Below are 23,201 nucleotides of genomic sequence, written 5' to 3'. Positions count from 1 at the left end.
GTTAGGCCTTATCCCAGCCTACCTTCTCACAATTATCCCATGTTCCTCCAATCATCCTGGCAAAAATTGAAACAATAAGTATAAATAAAAGCCATGTATAAATGTCACAAACATTTGGAGTGGAGTCAACTATTGCTTATCCTCAGAAAAGAACAATGCCAGGAGTGATGAAATTACATGTAATCTCAAATAAAGGGAATTAAGATATATAAACATAGGAGCTACTTTGCTACATTCATGTGGAATACACCATTCTATAAGCAACACAAAACAATATGCCATTATTATTAAGTGAATGAACAATACATTTTGAGAGCCTGTAATACATTTATCACTGTGGATAATATAAAAATTAAAGACTGTTTCATGGCATCAAGGAGTAATTCTGCTAAGATTCAATTTTTGCTTTAGAATACTTGGCCGATTTTATTTCTCCTAAGCCTACTGTTAGAATACCATGTATTAAAAATATCTTCTGTATAAACTGTGATCTCTCTATAAATACATGCAAAGTTTAAACAAAATTTTCATGTAATACCTTACTTTACATATAGTTTTGTTCCTAAAACTGTATATGCCTGTGAGGTTAATTAATTTATCTGCTTAGTTCCTGATGAAACTAAGAAGTAAATTTGTATTCAAATTAGAATTCAAATTAGAATTTTAGGGTTTTCTTGGAAAGAAAATGGCATAACCTCCTTCAGCAGTTCATCCTTGGAAAAGTTGCTGTATAAAATATTTAAACATATGTGGGGCTAGACATTTGCTTACAATTTTGTAATCTCCACAATAAATCCATTTTACCAATGGAAAACCTGAACCTCAAGTAAATTAAATAGGTTGCAGAATACAGATAGAGTAAACTGCTGAACTAGGCTTTAAAACCAAACTGTCTGTCCAACTTGAAGGCTGGGTCTTTCTACTACATCAAATGAGCTGTTTGCAATGAGAAAGCTTCCTGTGTCAAGCTCAGATTCCTACACTACAAGCTCAGACCTGGGAAGCCAGACAGAGAGACTGGTTCAGACTAACTTTTAAATTATCTTTACCTTGATCTTATTTTCTGCCATACCTTTTAAAACTTTCTATACCTTTTTGCTCTATTTGTCTTTCCACTCTAATTGATAAACTACCTCATTTGATCCTTTGTGTTTTTGCCTCTTAAAACGATGAATCCTTGGAGTAATTTTTAATTAAATGGCCTCAGTCCCACCCAGAGCCACGTGGAAAGGTGTTAAGAGTCCCATACTGGTAGAGTAGCCTTCCCTTATCTAAGCTTTTAATTTCTGCAGTCTCAGTTACGTGCAGTCAACCATGGTCTGAAAATAGGAAATGGAAAATTCCAGAATAACCACTTCATAAGTTTAAAATTGTGGGGCACTCTGAATAACATGATGTGATCTCATATCATGTTGTTTGAGATGTGACTCTTCCCTTTGACCAGCATATCCATGCTGTAGATGCTCCCAGACCATTAGTCACTTAATGGTTCTCTCAGTTATGAGATCAACTGTATCTCAGTACTTGTGTTTAAGTAACCCTTATTTTACTTAATGATGGGACCAAAGCCTAAAAGTAGTGAAGTTGGCAACTTGGATATACCAAAAAGAATCTGCAAAGTGCATCCTTTAAGTAAAATGGGGAAAGTTTTCAACTTAAAAAAATATTGTATGCTGAGGTTGCTAACATCGATGGTAAGAATATTAAACTCCTATCAATAGAATTGTGAAGTAGGAAAAAATAATTTCATTCTGGTTTTGCTGTCGTACCTCAAACTACAAAAATCACAGCCACGGTATGTGATAAGCTCTTAGTTAAGATGGGAAAGACATTAAATTTGTGTGTGGAAAACATGAACAGAAAACATGTTCTGACTGAGGACCATGTGTTGTACCAGAAAGCATTGAACCTGTAAGACTTCAGCAAGGGATCTCCTGAAACTGGTGACCCCAAGCCATTACTGCAGGCAAAGGGTATTTACACAGATTCTGGAATAGGTTTGGACTCAAACATACAAAAATTACTGGAGAGGCTACATCTGCAGATTAAACTTTATTATACATATGTATGTAAAGGATAAAAACAGTATATATAGGGTTTGGTATAATACTATCCACATTTTCAAGCCTCCACTGGGGGTCTTGGAATACATCTCCTGCAGACAAGGGGGACTACTGTACTAAATGGGACCTGCATGGCAGACTCCCTGCTCCCCAAGCCCTCAATCTAAACCCAACTCAAAATCTGAGTATGTTCCCAATGATCTGGGCCAGACACTTCGGGTAATATTTCAGGTACCATTTTATGATGACTTATATTGTTTGTTCTTCAGAAGAGATTTGTAAAATAGTCTCTCTTTTAAATAGCCTGATTATGTACAAAATGTTATTTTATTCACCAAATTAAACCAATGTAGTTCCAGAGACTTTTCTCAGCATTCTGTATTTCCCGGCTTTTGACTCTGTCTCTAACTAGCCAAGCTCTCAAATTTTTAATGATCCACTTAAATCTCTGAGACCTGAAACCTACATCACTGTGCAGTTTGTTCTCTTATGTTAAATATGAAAGACATTTCGTTTCATAGCTCCCACATATTTTATTTTATAAACTTCAATAGCATGTCTGCTTTTAAAAACAATAAAAAAGCATCAATGTTAAATTCAGCTACTAGAAATGAAACTAATTTTGCCTCTTTGATCTAGTGCTAAAACTTTAATTGCCACTTTTTTTTTGACCTATCCACTCAAAATATTTAGCTTCTAGGTTGTCTGTACAGTTGATTGATGAGTGTAGAAGTGAGAATTTCAGAGGACTGACCACATAAAATGATGGGTGGAAAAGGCATTCCAAAGATCAGTAAGTTTGAGAAACTCAGTCCAACACAGCCATCTTCCAGCCCTAGTTTAAAGAAGTTCTATATTTGGAGGGCCTGGTTAACAAGGATAACCATGTTTAATCCAGGTGTCTGCAAATTTTTGAACCATGAATTCTCCCCTTACCTTTACCTCCACTACTGTTTTAATTTTAATGTAACCCTACTCAACTTGTTGAGTAATGCTTTGGGAGACTCTGATTAGATATTTCCAAGGTAGAGCTCTGAGCTTGACCCATTTCAATCCCTACCTACATTTTTAAAATAAGTTTTTGATTCAATTTTGAATTAATTGAGGAAGGCCTAAGATTAAGTATGTTTTCTACTGAATTATATTGAAAAAATTGAATAAGATTAAATACAAATTTATCGAATGCTTAGTATTTCCGAACTTTATTCAGAGTACTTCTTCCAGGTATGCTTTGTGTTCTCATTTCATATGAATAGTGTTTCTAAATAAAAGTAAATTTGGAAATGCTTTTAAGGAATTCATAGCAAAGTTAATCTCATGATAAAACCTTCTAAATGTTCATTTTTCTATTTCATATGTTGCACAACTCTCTTTTCATATTTATTAAATTCACTTTGTTACATGCTTGTTTCACATTGACATCATATATAATGAAAGAAAAAGCATGTAAACAATAATTTTAAATTATTGTAAGTGACTGTATGGACTATGAACATATACCATTCAACCACTATCTGTGCTGAATTAATTTCACACCTTAGGGACACCATTAACTTTCTTGAAATTATTTGCATAAATTACAATTCTACTTCTTGCCCAGGTATGGCAAGGTATACTCTAGTAAGAGAATATTTAATGACAAAAAAGCATTAATGCTAATTTCATGAGAAATGATTAAACACATTCTTACCTCAAAATGTCTAAATGAAAGCTATTTAGACACAACTGCACAAACCCAGCTTACAAATATTAACTGCTGCTGGGTATGTGCTATTCTGGCACACAGCAGTGCCAAAATAATATATAAAGCTTAAAAGTATAAAACCTTAAACAAACCATATGTATGAAAGAAAATAGCTTTAACATATGTCTTATTTTTAGAGTTTTATGTACCATATTTTGGTGGTACATAATGATTGAATCATTCTTCCAGACCTAGGCCTCAATTGAACAATAGAATTTGGAAAGGAACTTCTGCGGGCAGCTTCTTGCTGCCCACTTACAAGAATATGATGCTATAAATGCAAGTGTACCATGGAGGCAGATCATCCAATGGAAGGGATTTGATGCTCTGTCATAAGAAATACTGGCTACTAGTCACAGTGTACTTAAAAATGGAGCCCTAAGTAAGGAGACTCATTATCTCACTCAGTAACACTGCTATCTTCAGGGTCAGGGTCTGAGTCCATACTGAGATTCTACATTAGACAAGGAGAACAGGAAACACAAACTCAATGCAATGTGACCTAGATGATTTGGCTAACTCAGCAAGTAGGTTGCAAGTTTTTGAATAAATGTGTTTAGTTATAAATTATCTCTCAAAGGGAAAAAATAGTGTTTTAAAGGAGAATACTGTGCCCTGACTTCATGGCACTTGGGAAGATTGCCATTTTAAAGGACGAGAATCATATAGAGCTGAACCAGTTAAAAAAAAATAATAGGAAGGAATAAGAAATAAAAAAATAAGAAGTTCCTTACATTGAGGATCTTTCATCAAAGAAATTCTTCATGATTATATGTAATGCAATCCCTTTTGGAAGCATTTAAGACCAAATTAAATTTTCACTGGTTTTGGATAAGAAGAAAGTCAATAGTAAGAAAAATAGTAGCTGAAGAGATGGATAAAATGAAAACCCTAGATTAATTACAGTTCTAGGAAAATCTGACTCCTTACCTCCTCCTAAATACCAAGCTCATTTTATTAATAAATTATGACTAAAATATGACATTATCACACCTGACAATTGTCTTTGTTTTTCTGTATCTAAAAGTAATCAATGCTTGTCTATATTAGTTGAAAAAAAATTCAGCCCGTTACAATTCACTTTAAAATTTTATAATCGTTAAAACGATGAATTAATAATTTTGTGTGGCTCCTACGAAAATTGTTAAATAAACTCTTCTTTGAACTTTCAGTATAAACTTTCAGAAGGTTAATCACAAATCAGATGATTCCAGGCCACTTTATATGAGAAGTATAAGATGTGATTATGTAAAGAAACTTTCATGGTTTATGCTTTAATATACAAACCTGCTGACCTTGTAATTTTATACTTTCTATTTATAATCATTTTAACTATGAAATTAATAATGGCAACTTACTGAGAATTTTCTTTTCAAATTAACACTCTCACAAAGAGTGAGCATGTGATTAATGTCATTTCAATAAACAGAAGCTGATAATCACTTTAGACAAAAAATAATAAATTCCGAACATCTTATATATTAACGCACTACTTCCTATCTTGAAGAATTTCAATTTTAAAAGGATCCTAGCAAGCCAATAGATATTTATTTCAATAAATACCATTGATAAAAGGAAAATAATCACATTTGTCATAGGCTTTTATTTTTCTTTGCCTTCTTAACCTTTTAAAATTTAGACAGTTATTAGAAAAATTATCTAGATTTAAAATAAAGTCACATGGACTGCACCTTAAGTAATAAAATCCATACTGCAGATATTCCATTTTGCATTCACATATAATGTATATGTGCCAGTAGTTAGCTGACTCTGCATTTTATGTCACTGATTTGGCATAGTATCTTTTCACAATGTGCCCCAGATGTTATGTACAGTTCTCAGCATGTGTTAAAAATGTGTACATATGCATGTGTTGTGTGTGTGTGTTTCAGTGCGTGTGTGGTGGAATTTAACAATGGCCTTCATAACTGTAATAAAAGCTACTATTTGGACTATATGAAAGTTTAGTATTTTATAAAAATACTAAATAGTTTTTTGAGCTTTTATAAAAATACTGAAATAGTTTTAGTGAGCTTTTATAAAATGTGTACTGCTTTATGGCCTTTAAAGCTGACAACTGACGACGTAAATTTTCTGGATGATTATCAAGTATATGTTGATGCAGCTGTTGCCACGCAAGACATGCTGAAGCATCTACTGCAGTTTCAAATAGTTGAGCATGGCTCCTTTCCTTAAATAGGTACTAATGGCTTATGACTTACAATGGTGAATACCTAAAATCGAGATTGCCAGTAAAAATAAAATCTTATTTCAACTTTGTATAAATTGTGGGGAGGAAGAAGATATTTTCAACTACACAAATAGCTACTGAACTCAAATATGGAAAGGCATATTTCTGAAAATGATAGTGTTCAGAAAATTCAGGAATTGTACTCCAAAGGAACAAAATCCCCATTGGAAAACATACATGTATCTATAGTATAATTCTACACTAAAGTCCCCACTGTACCCTACTCATTTGGTTTGACCATGGGTCACTTCTTGTTCATCAAAGCCTGGAAAGCTTTTTAAGCCACAGCACGATTAGAAGTTGTCATTTTTCTGATGAGGCAATATTATTTGTCAAACAATGAGTATTAAGAGGGTTTGAGATTTTTATTAGCCCAATTATATTAACTATTCCATTTTACAAGAGAAAGCTAAGATGACAAAAAGTTACTTCCTACAACTTATATTTGCATCCATCTTTCAACACTAAAAAAACTGTTCCTATTTTTGAAGAGCAAGCCACATAAGCACTTTACTTCTTATAGTCACATGCTTTTTAACTGTCCAGTGAGAATTGCTTTATTTTAAAGTTTGTACTCCACACTTTAAACACACAGTGAACTAGAATAGGGTCTTCATATTTCTCTTTATTTTAAAAAAATTGAGACAACTTATTTATATTTGAATTGAGAAACCGATAGCATATCTCTCCTTTTTGATTGTGGTTATGTAACTTTTGCCTGAAAAATAGATATCCTTTATTTTATGTCTTTGGAAATACATTATCTTGGATTTTATATTTTTCTCATATAGTCCTTACATGATATGTATTTATCTTAATTACAAAAGTAATTTCAAATTTTAGAAAGTCATGTAGACTTACTATGGAGGACAGGAAAAATAAATTATAAATAGAAAACAAACCAACAAAATATTTTACTAGTTATAGTCTAACTTTAATTGCTTCCCCAAAACACCTTGGTTGAAATTCCAATCATTTCAATAATACTCTCAGCCAAAATTGACTCACTTGTCTTTCTCATTAACTGATGAATCTTGCCTGCTACTATGAACTTTGCTCACCTCAACTAAGGGAAGTACAGCCTGCACCCAAATCCATCCCCAGCTTTCAACCTTCTATTACCAATCTCTATACATGTTAACTTGTTAAGATGTGTGTTCATCATATCTCCATATGTATGAAATTAATAGAAAAAAATAGCTAATGTCTTAGAAACATTCTTCCTTAAGTAACAAACACACACAAAAATGCATTACAGGTTTCACAGCACATAGGCCTGGTTATAATACTTGAGGCAACTATTGGTCCTGGAAGTAGTCAAGCACCAAGGCAGATTTTTCCCTCTCTCCTTCCTCCCTCTATATCTCTCATCACGCTAGGAGCCTCCTTTTTCCATTTCCTCTTTCTACTACTCTGTCCTGTCACTGATTTGCATGTGGCTCCATCCTAGGAACCCCAAAATAGCGAACTCAGTGACAAAAATCACATAATTTTTCAATACAAGTAACTATGTTTGATATTCCATTTCTGAACTCCTGAGAGAGAAAATTAGGTTTGTGGAAGTTAGATTTGGGTCAGTTTTTCTTTTCCATGTCCTGTAATCAACAGCTCTTAGAATGAACAGCCGATAAGTTTCTACAAGAAAAAGGCAAGGCGAGGAGAAAAGGATTGATATCTCTGATACCCCTAAATTTACAGAAATCATATATAGTAGAAAATAGTAGAGAACTGAAAGTTTATATTTATCTTCTATAAGCAATTTATCAAGTATTTTCAAACGGTGTTCTGCAAGATGCTATTGGAGGTGCTTTGGGATCACCCAGAGGAAGTAGAGAAGTCAGCCACTGAGGGGGAGAAAGAATGGGTAAAATGATTTCCTAGAGCAGCTCAATTTTATGTCTGCTGTATTCTATTGAAGTTCTACATAAAATACTCTTTGAAGAAAAAGTCATGTTTTTTAAAAAAATTTGAAAACCACATTATATAATTCTTTTCCAAAAGATGTTGTGAGTTTATACCAACTTACCAGCACATGTAGGCTGAGATGAGAGGGCTGCATTTGGGTGACAGAGTGTTAATAAAATAGTTAATAATGCCAGATTTGCATGCTAGTTCCTCTGATTTCAATTGCATTACACATTCCACAAGCTAGATACTCACTAATAATCATCAATGATGTTAATGAGATGTAACTATATAGTGATTGCCCTGATTAAAGTAGAAATACGATATTCTATGTATATTTTTATAAATGATATAAGAATCTCTAGGTAATTTATGAGTAAGCTTTAACAATAAACATTAACAAAACAGAATTTGTGGGATTTCATAAGTACCCTCGTGCTGGAATATTCATGTGTCTTGCAGACTTAACAACCTCCTCAAACTTTCCCATACTTTCTTCAATGGAACAGTTAATATTCTTCTTGCTAAAGGATTCAGATGCAGCTCCAAAAACTGATATCTCAGTAGCTCCAGCAGCAACCTGAAAAACATAATTTAAAGCCAAAGCTAATAATTTCAAAAATGTGAATGGTAGTGGTAGAAGAAAGATTAACTACTTTATGAAGGCATACATGTATTCTTTAATATTTGCCTTAGAATTTAAAATTGGATTCTTCTCATCTTGACACATATACTCTTTCAAAATGTAAGAACGTTTTATAGTAACAGAATAATCCACAAACTGAAATATTCCTAAGTCTATGAGCCACAAAACCACAATGAGAATGTTCTATTTAATTATGCCTTTTATAAATTATGTATTATCTTCAGAAATACTGTAACCCCAATTATGGAAAATACTAGCACCCCAATAAAACCCTTATCCTCCATGAAAAAATATTTTCAAACCAATTATTAAAATGGAAGATATTAAATACTTTGTTTTCCTTCTCTTCCTACAATCCAACAGAAAAATATTTTTCCAACTCATCATTTAGATTTTGCTCCCAGTTTTTCTTTGATCTCCTAATCTAGCTTTTATTTTTTTGTATCCTGATTTCTACAGCCATACTCTTTTGTACCTAATGCTTTGATCCTTTTGCCAGTCTTTAAATCCAGAATATTAATCTTATCAATTTCCTTTTTGTACTTTTTGTCCATTTTATTCCTTCCTCCAGGCTCTCCAGTGACTTGTTTTTCAAATGTCAAGCCTCTTAGTCGTTTAGCTAGATGTTTAAGATCTTCCGTTAATGTATTTCTAGCACTTTGCCTACGTTCTCCCCTCTTGCTAATCCCCTGTTAATACATGGTGGGAGGCTGGGCACGGTGACTGATGCCTGTAATCCCAGCACTTTGGGAGGCCAAGGCAGGCAGATCACAAGGCCAAGAGATCAAAACCATCCTGGCCAACATGGTGAAACACCATCTCTACTAAATATATAAAAATTAGCTGGGTATGGTGGCATACATCTGTAGTCCCAACTACTTGGGAGGCTGAGGCAGGAGAATCGCTTGAACCTGGGAGGTGGAGGATGCAGTGAGCCGAGATCACGCCACTGCACTCCAACCTGGTGACAGAGCCAAACTCCATCTATAAAATAAAATAAAATAAAATAAAATAAAATAAAATAAATACATGGGGAGAGAAAAACCTAAAAGCTATCTTTTCATCTTTCCTCAAACATTTAAAAAATATTGGCTTCTATGCCTGTATCCAAAATAAATTTCCAATTTCTAAAATAAAAACCCTGTTAGTGAACATCTACTATTTGTCTGTTTTGTTTTTAGTACTATGGATGTGCTTTTTGTCATCTACAAACAGCTGTGTAAACTAAGTGTTGTTATGCACATTTTATAGATGAAACAGCTGTAGCACAAAAAGGTAAATACTTGGCATGATATCACACAGGGAGTAAAAGTTCTGGAGTCACATTTTGAGCACAGAATTGCTTGACTCCCAAGTCAAGATTAGTTCCACTCCAGTGCTTGCCCCTCTGAGTTAACATGAGAGTGTCCTTTCAGTACCTTCTTCAAAGTAAGATACGTTCTTACTTTGTTAGGATTAGTAGATGACACCAATATTTACAATTTTGTAAATGACTTTTTAAACAATGCAATAAAAATTTTATCAAATCAAACCCAAGGGAAAAATAAATGGTTCTAACAAAATACAGTATATGATTAATACCCCACAACCTCAACTTTACATAATACAGTTTCACATAATGAATATTTTTCATTAATATTCATTAATATCAGAAATAGCTGCTGTAAAACCTATGCAATAAGCCCATATAAGGATAACACCTTAAAAATGAAGAGCATCATCTCATATATATAATTATTAAAGCTTTATTTAAATTATATAAATTTTTAAATCACAGAGGATCAAAAGAAACCAGAAGATAAACAGGGAAAGTAACTACAGCCAGATAACATGACAATTAGTTTTCACCCAGAGAGAGAAAATAAGACACAAAAAGCTGATCAACAAAGGTTGACAAAAATAATTACCAAATTCAACAGTAATAATAACTATACAAATTACATTGAAAAATGCTTAAATAGTGTTCTATATTACTTAAGAAGAAGCACAAAATACACTTCTAAAAAATTTCACAAAAATGCAGAATTTTACTTTTGTGTTTTGACTTTTGAACAGTGAAGCTGGAAGAGCCAGCTATATAGACCACTTTAGTCCCCAGCAATGCTGTGAGGACATGGAGCTCTATGTCTTCATGTTAGTACATTAGCATAGTATTTATATTACAGGTGAGTTACACATGATACAACTTTAACTTTATAAATATCTTTAAAACAATAAGAGGCATATCAATTTTAGAAATATAAGTAGCTCACTTACAGCACGGTGAAAACCCTGAAGATTAGGAGTAAGGACAGGATAGCGAACTCCTGGATATTGATGAATGCCTTTCATTACTTCAGTGTGATCAGCCATCTTAAATACATAATAGTTACATGTAAATGTGTGACTTTGAGTATGTTACCAAGAATCATTTTAGTTTCAGGTAGGTTATATTTACATAGGCAGAGTCTTTAAATTAATATCTGAAATAAAAAAAATTATGCCAGTGAATGTAAAGAAAATTAGTTCTCAGTCTCATAGATGTATAATAAGTAGAGATGAGTTTAACTGTTTTACAGAATGGGATCTGGCAAAATGAGTTATTATAGATAGGAATTCAGAACTTTACTATTTTCACTTGACCAATCTTTATTCCCTTCCTTTCATTTCATGGTCCAAGGCTGAAATATTTCTGAGATTGGGGAGAGTTGGAAAGACAATATGCTATTCATTTACCATCCATATGAAAATTTTATGTCCAAATAATTTTCAGTGTATGAAATTTTACAATGGTTAGTAAAATGTAAATTACACATATTCTTTAGAACAGTTTAACAAGGCTGAGATCCCAGAAAGTTATTTGGTGAGCATTGGTGTTTTAGTTAGTAATAGTTATAAAGCTTTATGTAGCACTATCATAGTATTACCACATGTTCTCATATGTGAACAAATTAATACAGTAGATAGAGTTTTCACCTGAAAAATTTAACCTACCCTGTCAACACTTTGTTTTCTGTATCTCTAAAAAGCTCAACTTTGAATTAAAATATCAAATTTACCAGTTTGCCACAAAGTCTAAGAATTAGCTTCTTAAAACAACAACTATTAATCAGATCCCATAATCATCACACAGAGAAATTACCATTGACATAACCATGAACCTTGCATATTTAAAAATAATAAATTATGGCATGAACAATAAATATGAAGAATAACATATAAGCAGTGGAAAGTATACAAAATGAACATGGAAAAAGCTGTGAAAACATACCAAACCAAAATTGGAATCCTCAATATAGAAATGCAGAAAAAGCCTTTTGGGTTTTCTTTATATAACTTGGCTTGCTATTATCAGAATGCATTATTTTTAAATTAAAAAAATTAAAAGCAAATAAATCCAAACAAAAAATGCTTTTAAAATATAGCTAAACACATTTGACAAATATTATAATTTTAAATATAACAATACATGTTATGATATTTACCCTTATTGATACATTCATCTGGTCAACTCTCAAATGCCAGCAGAGTTAAATTTAATGCTTTCAATTAGTATAATTCAGATTACTTAAATGAGTTTTAAAATACATATAAATTTGAAATTAAATAAGATACAAAAAAGTACCTTCCTTTGACTGGCATCATGCCTTATTACATTTAAGCTTTCATGTTTCATTCATAAACACATTTATTTGTGTTTACCAGGTGATCCTTTCTCGCTTATTTCTATAATATTGTATCCACTATCCCCTGCCTCACCCATTCCCATCTTTTCCAAACACTATCTACCACATTCACTTATAATGCATAAAAGTGATATCTCTCATTTCATTCTAAATCTCTCTGACTTTAATCTAGCTGTTTATTGAGCCCCTACTATGTCCAAAGCTCTGTGCTAGGTCCTGTGGAAAATAAAAATACAGACCTTACTTTCCTGTGGGAAAATGAGGTTATTGTGCTGAAGTAGTTAGTAGTATAGTTGGGGAGACAAAACAGATACACATGGAAGGTTAACAATTCAAAGAAATATACTGGTTGTAAATGAGATCACAGATTTTAGAGTTCAGAATGAATAAAGGTTGGTATGGTCTATTATAGTCTGGGAGAGTTTGAAAGAGCACATGCGATACAAACTACAGTCCTTGACTGTGGCATTGTTCCAACAAAAAATGGTCACGTCAATATTTCTGGTCCTATATGTTCTTCTGGGATCTCACTACTTTTCACAAAGAGGTAGACGTTATTCACTCTTTTCCTTGAAGCTGGGTAGGCTGTGATTCCTCCAACTCTTAAAGTGTAGTGGAAATCATACTATATGACTTCTGAAGCCAGGTTATAAAAAAGGATACAGTTTCCATATGGCTTTCTCTTTTGGGGAAAGCCACTGTGGGGAAATCAGCCAACATCCTGTAAGAAAGCCCAAATTAGCCTACGCAAAGAGGCCACATAAGGAGACTCTCATGCAGAACCCATGTGAAGAGGAACTGAGGCCCCCAGCCAATAGTCAGTGTAACCCCTAAATTTGTGATTGAAGTAGCCTCCAGACGACTTTTGCCTCCAGCATTTGAGTCATCCAGCTGAGGCCCTAGACACTGAAGACCAGAGACAACCTGTCCCCCATGTCCTCTTAAAATCCTGGCACACAGAATTAGTAAGCATAACAAACGTTTACTTACACCACTAAGTTCTCAGGTAATTCATTTTACAGCTGTAAAAGCTGGAAAACTGAAAAATCAATAGGGTTGAAAAAGAAAGATGGACAGTTGCATAAGTGGTAACATATTATTTGGCTAGAGAAGATTATTAGTGAACAATTGGGGATGAGCTTACAAATGAAGAGGAAACCACACACTTTGATGTGTCCTTGAGGTAGGTTCACATTTAGTACAAACATTCTGATTTATCTTGAAGGCAATAGAAAGTCACGGAGAATGGGTGTTGAGAAAGGAGAAGACTGGACTAAAGGGTACATAACAAAATGAAGGCAGAAATAAAGATGTTCTTTGAAACCAATGAGAACAGAGACACAACATACCAGAATCTCTGGGACACATTTAAAGCAATGTATAGGGGGAAATTTATAGCACTAAATGCCCACAAGAGAAAGCAGGAAAGATTTAAAATTGACACCCAACATCACAATTAAAAGAACTAGAGAAGCAAGAGCAAACACATTCAAAACTAGCAGAAGGCAAGAAATAACAAGATCAGAGCAGAACTGAAGGAGATAGAGACACAAAAAAGCCATCAAAAAATCAAAGAATCCAGGAGCTGGTTTTTTGAAAAGATCAAAAAAAAATTGATAGACTGCTAGTAAGACTAATAAAGAAGAAAAGAGAGAAGAAACAAATGAAAAAAAAGAAGCAGTAAAAAATAATAAAGGGGATATCACCACCTATCCCACCGAAATATAAACTACCATCAGAGAATACTATAAACACCTCTACACAAATAAACTAGAAAATCTAGAAGAAATGGATAAATTTCTGGACACATACACCCTCCCAAGATTAAACCAGGAAGAAGTTGAATCCCTGAATAGACCAATAACAGGCTCTGAAACTGAGGCAATAATTAATAGCCTACCAACCAAAAAAAGTCCAGGACTACATGGATTCACAGCAGAATTCTATTAGAGGTACAAGGAGGAGCTGGTACCATTCCTTCTGAAACTATTCCAATCAATAGAAAAAGAGGGAATCCTCCCTAACTCATTTTATGAGGCCAACATCATCCTGATACCAAAGCCTGGCAGAGACACAACAAAAAAAGAGAATGTTAGACCAATATCCCTGATGAACATCAATGCAAAAAAATACTGGCAAACTGAATCCAGCAGCACATCAAAAAGCTTATCCACCATGATCAAGTGGGCTTCATCCCTGGGAGGCAAGGCTGGTTCAACACATGCAAATCAATAAGTGTAATCCAGCATATAAACAGAACCAAAGACGAAAACCACATGATTATCTCAATAGATGTAGAAAAGGCCTTTGACTAAATTCAACAGCCCTTCATGCTAAAAACTCAGTAAATTAGGTATTGATGGAACGGATCTCAAAATAATAAGAGCTATTTATGACAAACCCACAGCCAATATCACACCGAATGGGCAAAAACTGAAAACATTCCCTTTGAAAACTGGCACAAGACAGGGATGCCCTCTCTCACCACTCCTATTCAACATAGTGTTGGAAGTTCTGGCCAGGGAAACCAGGCAGGAGAAAGAAATAAAGGGTATTCAATTAGGAAAAAAGAAAGTCAAATTGTCCCTGTTTGCAGATGAGATGATTGTATATTTAGAAAACTCCATCATATCAGTGCAAACTCTCCTTAAGCTGATAAGCAACTTCAGTAAAGTCTCAGGATACAAAATCAATGTGCAAAAATCACAAGCATTCTTGTACACCAATAACAGACAAACAGAGAGCCAAATCATGAGTGAACTCCCATTCACAATTGCTTCAAAGGGAATAAAATACCTAGGAATCCAACTTACAAGGGATGTAAAGGACCTCTTAAAGGAGAACTACAAACCACTGCTCAACAAAATAAAAGAGGACACAAACAAATGGAAGAATATTCCATACTCATGGATAGGAAGAATCAATATCATGAAAATGGCCATACTGCCCAAGGTGATTTATAGATTCAATTCCATCCCCATCAAGCCACCAATGAGTTTCTTCACAGAATTGGAAAAAATTACTTTAAAGTTCATATGGAACCAAAAAAGAGCCTGCATTGCCAAGACAGTCCTAAGCCAAAAGAACAAAAGCTGGAGGCATCACACTACCTGACTTCAAATTATACTACAAGGCTACAGTAACCAAAACAGCATGGTACTGGTACCAAAACAGAGATACAGACCAAAGGAACAGAACAGAGCCCTCAGAAAGAATACAACACATTTACAACCATCTGATCTTTTACAAACCTGACAAAAACAAGAAATGGGGAAAGGATTCCCTATTTAATAAATGGTGCTAGGAAAACTGACTAGCCATATGTAGAAAGCTGAAGCTGGATCCCTTCCTTACACCTTACACAAAAATTAATTCAAGATGGATTAAAGACTTAAATGTCAGACCTAAAACCATGAAAACCCTAGAAGAAAACCTAGGTAATACCATTCAGGACATAGGCATGGACAAGGACTTCATGTCTAAAACACCAAAAGCAATGGCAACAAAAGCCAAAATTGACAAATGAGATCTAATTAAACTAAAGAGCTTCTGCACAGCAAAAGAAACTACCATCGGAGTGAACAGACAACCTACAGAATGAGAGAAAATATTTGCAATCTACTCATCTGACAAAGGGCTAATATCCAGAATCTACAAAGACCTCAAACAAATTTACAAGGAAAAAAAAAATGACTCCATCAAAAAGTGGGTGAAAGATATGAACAGACACTTCTCAAAAGAAGACATTTATGCAGCCAACAGACACATGAAGAAATGCTCATCATCACTGGCCATCAGAGAAATGCAAATCAAAACCACAATGAGATACCATCTCACACCAGTTAGAATGGCGATCATTAAAAAGTCAGGAAACAACAGAAAAAAGCTGGAGAGGATGTGGAGAAAGAGGAACACTTTTACACTGTTGCTGGGACTGTAAACTAGTTCAGCCATTGTGGAAGACAATGTGGCAATTCCTCAAGGATCTAGAACTACAAATACCATTTGACCCAGCTATCCCTTTACTGGGTATATATCCAAAGTATTATAAATCATGCTGCTATAAAGACACATGCACACGCATGTTTATTGTGGCACTATTCACAATAGCAAAGACTTGGAACCAACCCAAATGTCCATCAATGATAGACTGGATTAAGAAAATGTGGCACATATACACTATGGAATACTCTGCCACCATAAAAAAGGATGAGTTCATGTCCTTTGTAGGGACATGGATGAAGATGGAAACCATCATTCTCAGCAAACTATCTCAAGGACAAAAACCAAACACTGCATGTTCTCTCTCATAGGTGGGAACTGAACAATGAGAACACTTGGACACAGGAAGGAGAACATCACACACTGGGGCCTGTCGTGGGGAGGGGGAGTGGGGAGGGATAGCATTAGGAGATATACTTAATGTAAATGACGAGTTGATGGGTACAGCACACCAACATGGCACATGTATACATATGTAATAAACCTGCACATTGTGCACATGTACCATAGAACTTAAAGTATAAAAAAAATTGTAGTATTATAGAACAATTAATTTGGGGGAGGTGCACAGGATAGTCTAGATAGAAGAGAGGCCAACTCTCAGGTAATTGTGAGAATCCAGCTTGTGACAAGTTCTGTGGTAGAAAAAAATGGTACTGGGAATAGAACTAAAGAAAAATGAAGAGGACACACTGGCTAATAACACAGAGGAGCACTTTACTCAAAATTGTAATTCTCACCATTTTATAGCCTTCCTTTGTCAATAGTTTGTACATATTTAAACAGAGTTCTTGATTGCATATCCATGAATTTAGCTTTTGTGCTTGATGCTGTTTAGAGTGTGAGCTCTCTGTTTCTGTTTTTCTAACATGCATACACAAACGTGCATGCACACACACATTACAAAAAGAAAATAAGCAAACTTATTCCTAATAATAAGCAGAAAGAAAAGCAAAGTTTTAGGAAATTGTAATAAAATGTAAAACAACTAAAGAATAATGTTAATCAAATTATCAATGCTTAAGCCTAAGTAAACATAGTATGTATAAATATTTATTAGAGACATATGTATTTTCATGATAACAAAAGTTAATAAAGAGCATGTTCCTAACCAAATACAGATTTGGACGGAGATTGGAAGTATATCATAAAGTACGATAATGGGCAAATAAACAAATTTTAATCTACAATAAATATAGGTAATATTGGTCTATATTTAATTCATCCAGCACATAATTTAACAAAAATCTTGAGACAGTGTGAGGAAGCTTATATAATGAAGCAAACAATATTTTTTTAATAGATGTTTCAATCAATAGATCAAGAAAACCAAATACTGCATGTTCTAACTCATAAGTGGGAGCTAAACAATGAGAACACATGGACACAGGGAAGGGAACATCACACACTGGGGCCTGTCGGAGGGTGGAGGTTGGGGGGAAGGATAGCATTAAGAGAAATACCTAATGTGGATGACTGGTTGATGGGTGCAGCAAACCACCATGGCACATGTATACCTATGTAACAAACCTGCACATTCTGCACATGTACCCCAGAACTTAAAGTATAATAAATAAATAAAAGAAAAAAAGAAAAAATGGAAAATGAACAGAGATGATAATGAAATTCCCAGATCATGAAAACTAAATTTTGATAATCACTGAAGGTATCTTAGTAAAATTATGATAAATACAGAAAGTAGAATCCAAAAAGCACTACTTTTACATTTAAAAAATTTCTCACAATATATTGGGGCCATTCAAGAAAGTATTCTGTCTTAATTTAGTCAGTAAAGGCAAGTAAGTAAAGAGTTTTAGGAAATCCTGATAGAATATCATTTTATTACAATGAATAAAAAAGGGCAGGTTCCAATTAAAGGTACAAAGTCCTTGCTTTAATTTTTTTTTCTCTTGGGGAGTTTATGTTATATTTCAATCTTAATGTTGTTTTAATGTCTAAAGTTTAACTATAAACAATGAAACTAACAATTCATTTACATTACTGTTTTGACATTTCAAAAAAACCCTTCTACATCTGGTTTTATTTAACAAATGTTTTTCAGATTTTGCAGTGATTTTTCAAATTTAAGGTGATAAAAATCCTCATAATTTGGTTAGTAACAAGTTTTGCCATCATCAGCACACCGTCTGGAAATGGCAATATCTATATATCTCTACCCCCCCCCAAAAAAAAATAGGCCTACCATGGTTAAGAATTGTTTTAAGCATGCACATTTTGATATAGATCCAAATCATCACAATGTTTATGTAACACTTTGCAAGAGTTTTCAAGATATGCAAAGTATCATGAGAATTATAGCCTAACAAGCTTAGAGATTTTATTTGCTACTAACTCTATCATGATGTAATTAAACTAGGATAGTTCATGCTATACACATTTAGACATCCTACCATGTTGTAATTACCTGAATACTATAATGTGTTCTAAATATTTAGGCTTTCAATATGTTCTCCAGACAATGGCAATGGCTGAAATACAGTTTAAGTGTTGTTAGTGTCCTCAGCTCACTCAAATTCCCTGAGATTAGTGGAATTTCAAGATAATGCATATGAGAATGCAGTGATAAACAACGAAATAGTTTCTCAAAAACTTCTGAAAGAGAATCATGTTGGAAATTTCAACTGTTTTTTGTAAATAGGCTACAGCAGACCTAGCTTTATTCAGCTTTGCTTTATTGTATTTCACAGGTACTGTGTTTTTTACAAACTGAAGGCTTGTGGGAGCTCGGAGATGATCAAGTTCTATTGGCATCATTTTTCCAACAGAATGTGCTCACTTGGTATCTCTGTGTCACATTTTGGTAAGTCTCACAATATTTAAAACTGGTTGATCATTATTATATCTGTTATGGTGATCTGTGATCACTGATCTTTGATGTTACTATTGTCATTATTTTGTGGCACCGTGAACCACACCCATATAAGATGACAAATTTAATAAGTAAAGGCTGTGTGTGTTCAACTGATCTATCAACTGGGCATTCCCCACCTCTCTCCCTCTCCTGAGGACTCCTCATTCCCTGAGACACAACAATATTGAAATTAAGCCTATTAACCTTAAAATGGCCTGTAATGTTCAAGTGAAAGGAAGACTCACATATCTCTCACTTTAAATCAAAAGCTAAAATGATTAAGTGGAGTGAGAAAGGAATGTTGAAAGCCCAGATAGGTGAAAAACCAGGCCTCTTATGCCAAACAGTGAGAAAAGTTTTAAATGCAAAGAAAAAGTCAGAAGAGAATTAAAAGTGCTATTCCGGTTTACACACAGATAATACGTGAAACAGCCTTATTGCTGAAATGGAGAAAGTTTGAGTGCAGAAGATCAAACCAGTCACAACATTCCCCTAAGCCAAAGCCTAATCCAGGGAGAGGCCTGACGCTCTTCAATATTATAAAGGCTGAGACTGGTGAGGAAGCTGCAGAAAAAAAAGTTTGAAGCTAGCACAGAAGTTTAAAGAAAGAGGCAATCTCTGTAATATAAAAGGGCAAAGTGAAGCAGCAATTGCTGTTGAAGTAGCTGCAGCAAGTTATTCAGAAGGTCTAGATAAGATTATTAATTAAGGTAGCTACATCAAACAACAGATTTTCGATGCAGACAAAACATGGCATCTTCTTCTATTAGAAGATGTTCTATTAGAAGATGTTGTTCTGTCATAGCTGGACAGAAGTCAACGGCTAGCTTCAAAGCTTATCAGGATAGGCTAACTCTCTTGTCAAGGATTAATGCAGGTGATGTCTTTAAGCTGAAGCCAATGCTCACTGACCATTCCAAAACTTCTAAGAATCTTAAGAATGATGCTGAATCTACTCTGTCTATGCTCTAGAAATAGAAAGACAAAATCTAGAGGACAGCACATTTGTGTATAGTATGATTTACTGAACATTTTAAGTCCACTGTTGAGAACTACTGGTCAGGAAAAAGGATTCTTTCAAAATATTACTGCTCATTGGCAATGCACCTAGTCACCCAAGAGCTCTGATAGAGAGGTACAAGATTTATGTTGCTTTCATGTCCTACACAACATCCATTTTGCTGCCCATGGATCAAGGAGATTTACTTTCATGACTTCTTATTTAAGAAATACATTTTGTAAGACTAGAGCTACCATACACAGTGATTCCTCTAATGGATGTGGGCAAAGTAGATAGAAAACCTTCTGTTAAAATTCACCATTGTACATGCCATTAAGAACATTTATGATTCATGAGAGGAGGTTAAAACAGAAACATTAACAGGAGTTTGGAAGTTTATTCCAATCTTCATGGATGACTTTGAGGGGGTCAAGACTTCAGTAGAGGATATAATTGCAGATGTGGTGGAAATAGCAAGAGAACTAGAATTAGAAGTACAACCTAAAAATGTAACTGAACAGCTGCAATCTCATGATCAAACCTGAACAAATGAGGAGCTGCTTCTAAGGGATAAGCAAAGAAAATGGTTTCTTGAGATAAAATCTCCTCCTGGTGAAGATGCTGTGAACATAAAGGGTTTAAATATTACATAAACTTAGTTGTGAAAGAAATAGCAGGATTTAAGGGGACTGACTAATTTTGAAAGAAGTTCTATACAGAGTAAAATACTATCAAACAGCATCACGTGCTAGAGATAAATTTTTCATGAAAGAAAGAATCGATTGATACAGCAAACTTGTATTATTTTAAGAAACTGCCACTACCACCCCGATCAGTCAGCAGTCACCAACAGAAAAGCAAGATTCTCCACCAGCAAAAAGATTATGACTTGCTGAAGGCTCAGATGATTGTTAGCAACTTTTTAATAATAAAGTATTTTTAATTAAGGTGTGTACATTATTTATTTAGATGTAATGCTATTGTACACCTAATAGACTACCACATTTTACAAGCATAACTTTTATATTCATTGAGAAGCTTAAAAATTTGTATGACTAGCTATGTTGCAATATTTGTTTTTTTGTAGTGGTCTGGAACTGAACCCACAATCTCTCTAAGGTATGCCTCTAACTTACAATTGGGGGTATACAAAAGTTCACCAATTTTTAACATATGAGACCTCATAATTGATTTTTAAAATTCATCTCAATATTTGAATACTGCTCCATTTTAATATTTATACAGTTACTACATATCTAACATCATGGCATAGAAAAATGAAGCAGATGCAGTCCTTACATGGATAGAATATATAGGCTAGTGAGAGAAGATATATGTGTTTATATGTGCATGCATGTGTACATATTATATATAAATATATACCAAAATACAAAATAATCAACTATCATGTGATCTGAAATTCTATGCAGCACAGATAAGAAGCATATTTCTTAACAAACCAAGGTATGATTATGACAAACATTTAAGCCGCACCTTATCTAGGCCAAATGTAAATAACTCAGGGGCCTGTTTTATAAGAGTAAAATTATTCATAGCATTTGAAACTATTGAAAACTACTTATAGAGCAAAATTATTTATATATACTCATATATTTGTATGGTAAATTATTACTTTTTAGTGTATTGCAAAAGAAAAACATTTAATAACCCTAAACTTAAAGCATACTATTTATTAAAATAGTCCAAAAATTTATACGGTGAAATGTTTTATAGGAATTAATTTTTAACATTTTTCCAAATATACAATTCTTTCATTTTCAAGTCCCACAAAATTAAAGATAAAAATACCTATCACCCTTTACTTCTCTTCAAAATGACAGAGAAAATAGAACTTTCACTGAGTAAATTTTACTCAGTTCCAACTGATAACATGCAATATGGGATGTTCAATAAAGTGAAATAAATATTTACTTTAGATGAAATACATAAGGAACTGAGAGTTCCTATTCAATTTTTGACAAGAATTGACTCCTATTCATTTATATTTTAATCAGCGATTAACTCCCCACTGCGCCAGCCCTGAACAAATGCAATTACAAAGCTACTCCATGTACAGGTCTCTAAATGCCAGAGCTGCATTTGTAATACACTTTTTATATGTAATTCTCTCATACCCATTTATGATACATGTTGCTTCTACGTTTACTATTTTAATGTAATGAGAGATTAGTCCACTACAAGTTTGCAAACTACAGAAGAGGAGAATGTTTTGGGTGGTTCTGTATTACCATAGAAATTATTCAATGTGCTTTTGTAGCTCTGCTGAAAGTGAGAAAATTTAACTGTGTGATGGGGTGGGAAATATTAAAAGTTTAAGTTAGCCCTGTTGTTAAGTGACAGAAGAGTTCAGAGGAGGATCTGAAATTCATGTGAGAAAAAAATGCAAAGATACTCTATCTTTACAGTAATGATATCTACAAAATTATATAACTTGACCATCTCTCTTACAACTAGATCTTGTAACCTAAATATAGGACTCTACATTTTGTACCCTTTTCCCTGGCCTGGTCAAGTTGATATGACTGAGTCAAGCATCATCAGTGAGTGAGCCTCAGCCATTGTCTCTGTCTCCACTCCACCTATCTGCTAAAGGGCTCAAATTGTTTCCCTACCTTGCTCTCTAACAAGACAGATTTTATACTTTGTAATAGTATACTAGGTAAGAAGCTAGTTGAGAAGTCCTAGGAAAACAAGGAAGGTATAGCCAGAAAATCTAAATAATCTAAATAGTCATGGTGTTGGGGAAGGACAGCCTGGGAGTTGAAAGGTAGGCTTTACTGGCAAGATGCTTTGACTGCTCTATAGCAGTGAAATGGTGTGAGATGAGAAGAAAAAAGGGGAATTATACAGAGTATTGCTGGGATATATAGAGCCGTTCTCCTGCAATGGTCTTCAAGTAACACATGGCGATTGGAATACCATTTAATTCCTTAGGTTCCTATATTATATTTTTTATGTATAAATCCAGGCCAGATTCTGTCAGTTGGAAGAGCTCACAATTGCTGCACTCTTTCAGAATGATGGTGTAAATA

At 34.1% G+C, this 23,201-nt stretch overlaps 1 protein-coding gene across 2 annotated transcripts in view; it reads right to left on the bottom strand.

The window, feature by feature from the left end:
• The window catches only part of HMGCLL1 (3-hydroxy-3-methylglutaryl-CoA lyase like 1), a 146,616-nt gene that overhangs the window by 71,102 nt on the left and 52,313 nt on the right, over window positions 1-23,201 (bottom strand). For both annotated transcript variants that reach the window (XM_001105003.5, XM_002803774.3), the window contains 2 exons: window positions 10,866-10,961; window positions 8,395-8,543 (listed from right to left, as the gene is read on the bottom strand). In XM_001105003.5, coding sequence (XP_001105003.3) covers window positions 8,395-8,543; window positions 10,866-10,961 — 245 coding nt within the window. The remainder of the gene's footprint in view (window positions 1-8,394; window positions 8,544-10,865; window positions 10,962-23,201) is intronic.

The sequence above is a fragment of the Macaca mulatta genome, chromosome 4, assembly GCF_049350105.2.
Source record: "Macaca mulatta isolate MMU2019108-1 chromosome 4, T2T-MMU8v2.0, whole genome shotgun sequence".
Taxonomy (NCBI): domain Eukaryota; kingdom Metazoa; phylum Chordata; class Mammalia; order Primates; family Cercopithecidae; genus Macaca; species Macaca mulatta.
Note: the sequence above shows the minus strand (reverse complement) of the source record. Positions and strands in the feature narration are given on the sequence as shown.